At 34.2% G+C, this 6,209-nt stretch overlaps 1 protein-coding gene across 1 annotated transcript; it reads left to right on the forward strand.

Moving 5' to 3' along the window:
• Positions 1-2,372: 2,372 nt before the first annotated feature.
• On the forward strand, positions 2,373-4,338 carry LOC143537734 (NEDD8-conjugating enzyme Ubc12-like). The gene is made up of 5 exons (XM_077031435.1): positions 2,373-2,509; positions 3,448-3,556; positions 3,634-3,712; positions 3,778-3,894; positions 3,969-4,338. Exons 1-5 carry the CDS (start codon positions 2,401-2,403, stop codon positions 4,104-4,106), a joined length of 552 nt encoding a protein of 183 aa, XP_076887550.1. The 5' UTR covers positions 2,373-2,400; the 3' UTR covers positions 4,107-4,338.
• Positions 4,339-6,209: the final 1,871 nt, after the last annotated feature.

Below are 6,209 nucleotides of genomic sequence, written 5' to 3' on the forward strand. Positions count from 1 at the left end.
CTCGTCTATTGCCCATGTTAATTAGTTTTTTAGAAAGATTAAGTCAAACTACTTATATGTAAATGACCACTACACCTTCATATCTTAGAATGAATTGAGTTTTCATATTATGTTAGTGTCTTCCCCATTTATTAGGGTGTATTTGGGTGGTTGTGAGTGAAAGAATAGAAAAAATGTTAATGTTTTTGGTTAAATTTGGAGAAATGTGGTTTAACATAAATAATTATTTAATAGTTTTTGAAAGTGATTGTGAGTGAAAGAGAGATAAAATATAATTAGATAAAAGTATAAAAAATATTATTTAATTAAAAATGAAAAAGAAAACAACACTGCATTCTTGAGTTTTTATTTAAGAGTTTGGAAAAGAGGAAATATTTTTTTTTTTCATTCTTGAGTTTTTTTTATATAAAAAAAAAGAGAATGAAAAGAAAAGTTAATGTTTTTTTCCTCCAAAATTTTCCAGCCATATATGATCTGATTGTGAAGGAAAAATTTATAGACCATCATCATATTATTAATTTACCATATCTTAATTCTCTTTTCTAGTCAAATTTGACATGTTGCTATAATGATACAATTGTAAAGTTTTAATTTTTTCTAATCTTTTTCTTCCGATCTTTTTTTTTTGGAACGACCAACTAAGTAACGCCAGGTATTCCGTACGCGGCCCTCATTGGTTAAAGGTAGCCCGAGCCGGCCTCGAGTCCGGACATACGGAGCCCCTAGTGATCCACCTATTAAGGGATTCCCCGGATAAAACCCGACCCCACACCCTCTAAACGACACGACAGCGAGGAGCTAGTAAAACCGGGTGAGATCAGGACTCGAACGCGTCATCCCTCGTATCTCTCATATAAATTGGTGATAGTGAAGTTTAAACCCCCTACCAGTGCTCTACCATCGAGTCACATCCAATTTTATAAAAAAAAAGGGTTTATAACTTAAGTTAAATGTGTGAATTATATTCGAAAACTGAGAACCACCTATCTAATTATTATTTTAATTAAATAAAAATAACTAATATGTAGAGGTAAGTAGTGAAGAATATATATAAAGGGGGGGGGGGGGGGGTCCAAAAGCTGGACTTGATTTGAGCCAGAATATATATTTGGCACCTGTTTCGATAACAACCCCCAAATCCTCTTCAACGCAACTTTCATCCAATCCAATCCAACCCAACAGGTTATCACTTCTCTCCTGCCTTTTATACATATTATAATTAATCAACTTGTATATACATATACATATATCGACTGTATGTATACTCGTTTGGTTTCAATCAGATCGCGATTTCGGTTGCTTCTACAACCCGATTCTTTCGATTTTCACTAATGGGTAGCTAATTTATGTTTGATCTAGGTTTATATTATTTGGAATTGGATTTTATTTCACTTAGTTAGGGTTTATAGCTTGTTAGTTGTTGTCTTATGACTTGATTACGATTTGGTGCCCTAATTTTGACTTGACAGCTGTTGTTTTTGTTAATGGTAGATTCTGCTTTACATCTGATTCTGTGTTGATGATTGTTTTAATTTAAGATGTGTTTGTTAAGGTCATAAGGTGACTGTGTATAATTAATACAGAGCGGAAGCGATAAGTTTAAGTAGTTTTGAAGATGAAGAGTGTTTATTGACTTTCTGAGTATTGAATTGATTACGATAGAACTATTTATATTAATAGGGGGTTTTTAAATTTTATTGGTTTGCCAAATTTTCGAAAGAGTGAACTGCAGTTTTCGTCCTTGTGGATTGTGGTTTGTTCAGATCTGCCATTTCAGTCCAAAAGTGTAAAATTTGCTATTTCGTTGCAACTTTTGTCCTCGCGAACACATTTTTAGACTGAAATAGCAGATTTTAACGAACCACAGGGAGGAAAATTGCAAAGAAAACGAAACTCTAGGAATGGAACTAGCAAGTTTTAAACTTTTGGACTGAAATAACAAATTGAACAAACCATAGGATGAAAACCGCAGTTCTCTCTTTTCGAAATCGCAATACGAAATTGGAAACATGATATTAAGACATTAAATAAAGGCTTAATTAAGTAGGACAGGTAGAAAGCGTGTCAAACTAAATATGGAAAAGTTATATTATTACGAAACACGAGGAAACAATCCTATTGTAATTAGAGACTTAAATGATGGATTTTGAGCCTTACCGCCGTGTGCTGTTTGCCACAAGATCCGCTCATCAGGACCTTTCCGGTAAATGCTTATGGGCCTTGTAATTCCACTCGTAGCTCAAGATATGCTCTATATAAGTCTGGGCCCTTTCTGCTCTGTTTTGCCCTATCAAGCTGATTTTGCTAACTATCGGATCAGTTCCTCATCAATGTATATTAATGAATTTTGAGTGTGATTAGTTTTTTTTTTTTTGTTTTTTTTGTTTTACAGTAGGTATAATGATTAAACTGTTCAAAGTTAAGGAGAAACAACGGGAGCTTGCGGAGAATTCGAATGGGAAGCCTCCTGTTAAGAAGCAAAGTGCAGGAGAATTGCGTCTTCACAAAGGTAGATTTCATTATTATATAGCTAGTAAAGTTAAATACTTTCGTAAGTTACAACTTGAAATCATGAACATGCTTTTTGCTAAATATAGAAATGTGTTTTTTTAATTGTAATTCTCAGTTAAGAGTTATTGAGGCTATATATGTTTTCGGTTCCTGCAAGTAAAATTTTTTAGCCTGTTTGAATATTCAGTTTATGCTAATTATACACAATTAGTAACATGCTTTATGTTTTATGGTTCTTTGGATGCGTGGTTTGAAAGTGATAAAGTGATACTGATTAGAATGAGATAATAAGTTATAAAATGGATCATTGGATTATAGAAGGTACTGTATGGGTTTCAAGAATTCTAACGAGAGAAAGGAAAGAATTTAAGAGGAAACAGTGGAAAAGTAATGTTCTGGAGTTTTTTTAAAGAAAGAAGTGGAGAGAAAAGAAAGGAAAATGACACTTATTTCTCTCCTTTCATTTTAGAGAGATTTATTGTGAAAAGATAAAAAGAAATTAATATCTTTGAAATTCCGAAATTAGCCTTGAACTAATTATTAAAAGCACTACGTAAACCCTTTATTTTCTCCTCCCTTCAGCTTGGGAACACATAAGATCATTAATATCTTTTCCTTTCTTTGAACTCTGGAATGGCAAATCAATTTATAACTTTCTTTTCCCCGCATTTTCTTTTCTCTTCTCAAACTTCTTTCCTTTTCTTTATTTTAATACACTCGGGAACATATGGAATTTAGTGATTGATTGACCTAAAAGTACAATTTCTTCATATAATATAGGAATAAGTCAAATAAGTTAAAAAGTTTGATTCTGATTTACTTGTTATTTAACCGATTATCGTCTCTTTTAATTTTTAGTAATTGCTTATTATGACCAAGGTGATAAATTCCATCAATTAATATTTTTTACTTGTTTCTTGGTGGTGTTATTTGTAGATATAAGTGAACTGAATCTACCCAAGACTTGCAGCATATCTTTCCCAAATGGGAAAGATGATCTTATGAACTTTGAAGTAACTATTCGCCCTGATGATGGATACTATCTGTAAGTATATCTATTCAATTTCATAATATTGGAAACGTAAGGGGCGATTTATTTCTAAATAATATATCTACTTTCAGAGGTGGCACCTTTACGTTCACTTTCCAGATATCATCCATCTATCCCCATGAAGCACCAAAGGTCAAATGCAAAACAAAGGTAAAAAGATCAATCATTTTATAACCGTCTTTTTGGTAATCCTTAATAAATCGTGTTGTATTTAGGTGTATCATCCCAACATTGATTTGGATGGAAACGTGTGCCTTAACATTCTTCGTGAAGACTGGAAGCCGGTCCTCAACATTAACACCGTAATCTACGGCTTGTATCATCTATTCACGGTAACTTAAAAAAATGTGTCTTTGAATTCTTTGTGAGTTTGCGATTGTTATTATATTGTTATTAATTTTTTCAGGAGCCGAACCATGAGGATCCACTGAACCGAGAAGCAGCTGCAGTGTTGAGAGACAACCCGAAAATGTTTGAATCAAATGTTAGGAGAGCAATGGCGGGCGGGTATGTGGGGCAAACATTCTTCACCAGGTGCATATAGAGGTAGCACAAGGATAGCCAACCGCATGAGCAATAAGGTGGGATGATGATGATGGTTTGTTTGTGGTTGGCTAAAATGTATTGGTCTAAAACTGTGACCCCAAGGGTGTTTTTGGAATTGGGACAAAATCCTGTGTTTGTATGCTGCTTTAAGTGTAACTTTGTTACCCATTCTTTTGGGTCATCACTTGTCTTGTAAAACTATGTGTTTCTTGGGAGAAAAGATTCTGCTGTTTATTCATTATGGTAAAGACCAAGGTCAAGTTTTTTGACAATATGATCTCTTGTAGAGATACGGTCGGTTTGGTTTTCTAGTTTCTTGGCTTGTTGGGCAAGCTGAGTAGAAAATCTGAGTGACTCGTGTGAGAAATCAATGGTTTGGTTATGATGTTTATTATAACCGAGTGGTTTCCTATTTTCTTGGCTTGTTGGGCAAGCTGAGTCGAAAACCGAGTGACTTGTGTGAGAAATCAATGGTTTGGTTATGATGTTTATTATAACCAAGTGGTTTCCTATTTTCTTGGCTTGTTGGGCAAGCTGAGTCGAAAACCAAGTGACTCGTGTGAGAAATCATTGGTTTGGTTATGATGTTTATTATAACCGAGTTTTTTGGTCCAGTTATGCTTATATTTGCATAAATAATCAAATTAACTGAATCAACTTAATATAAAAACTAACTTTACATTTTTCCTTGAGTTAATGGCCATTTTCGTTCCTATGGTTTGCTACTTTCGCCACTTCGGTCCAAAGTTTGAAATTTTGTCAATTTAGTCCTCATAATTTTAAATATTAGCCAATTACGTCCCATTTGTCTAACGGCATCCAGCAATGCCGTTCGTTTAAGGGTATTTTTGTCTTTCTTGTTTTTATTTTGAGTTAATGGTCATTTTAGTCCCTATGGTTTGATACTTTTGCCACTTCGGTCCAAAGTTTGAAAATTTGTCAATTTAATGTTCAGTTTAATTCAGTTTTTTTTGTCTATAAATAACCCTGAAGAGCATAAACCAAGCTCAAAACCATCGAGCAACCTCTAATATATGCATTTACTCTGTTGACAACAGTAATCATACCCACTCGTATTTAGTTTCTAGACATTTCCTTAACTCTCCCCCATGGTGGAATTCAATGGTAAAGTGGTCAAGGTAATTCCTTGAAACCGAATTGTATAGAAAAAACTAAAAAATGTTTCTTTGATTAATGTATAATAGTTGATTTCGACCCAGATGTTGATTTCAACCCAAATTTTCGTTACGATATGTTAATCTCTAAACCCAAACTATTATGCACTCATCAAAGAAACAATTTTTAGTTTTTTCGTACAATTCGGTTTCAGGGAATTGCTTTAAAGAAACAATTTTTAGTTTTTTTCGTACAATTCGGTTTCAAGGAATTGCTTTGACCACTTTACCATTGAATTCCACCATGGGGGAGAGTTTAGGAACCGTCTAAAACTTAATACGAGGGGAGGGTGTATGATTACTGTTGTCGACAGAGTAAATGCATACCTGTTTTAGTTGATGCTGGATGGTTTTGGGCTTGGATTATGCTCTTCAAGGTTATAGACAGTTAAAAAAAAAAAAAAAAAAAAACCTGAATTAAATTGAACAATAAATTGACAAATTTTCAAACTTTGGACTGAAGTGGCAAAAGTATCAAACCACATGGACGAAAATGACCATTAACTCAAAATAAAAAGAAGAAAGACAAAAATACCCTTAAACTAACGGCATAGCTGGATGCCGTTAGACGGATGGGACGTAATTGACTAATATTTAAAACTATGAGGACTAAATTGACAAAATTTCAAACTTTGGACTGAAGTGGCGAAAGTAGAAAACCAGAGGGACGAAAAGGACCATTAACTCTTTTTCCTTTATTAAAAGTGTTATATGTCCAACTAGGCCTTAGGCCTGTTCACCAGCCGAGCTGAGCCCGGGCCAAGGTAAGATCGAGCTCGGCTCGAGCTCGAACTCTTAATCGAGCTAAAAATATGAGCTCAAGCTCGACTCGGTTTTAAATCGAGCCGGCTTGGCTCGGCTCGATTTGGCTCGAGTTTTCATGTAATAATAACAATTATATGCAACTATCCAGTTAAACTAAATAA

This window comes from Bidens hawaiensis, unplaced genomic scaffold (genome assembly GCF_021521415.1).
Source record: "Bidens hawaiensis isolate Kalapana, Puna unplaced genomic scaffold, B.hawaiensis_p1.1 tig00011343_1, whole genome shotgun sequence".
Classification (NCBI taxonomy): domain Eukaryota; kingdom Viridiplantae; phylum Streptophyta; class Magnoliopsida; order Asterales; family Asteraceae; genus Bidens; species Bidens hawaiensis.

Coding starts and splice junctions, on each gene's coding strand:
- LOC143537734 (XM_077031435.1), top strand. CDS start 2,401: ATGATTAAACTGTTCAAAGTTAAGGAGAAACAACGGGAGCTTGCGGAG. Junction 2,510..3,447: donor AGAATTGCGTCTTCACAAAG/GTAGATTTCATT, acceptor TGTTATTTGTAG/ATATAAGTGAACTGAATCTA. Junction 3,713..3,777: donor AGGTCAAATGCAAAACAAAG/GTAAAAAGATCA, acceptor TGTTGTATTTAG/GTGTATCATCCCAACATTGA.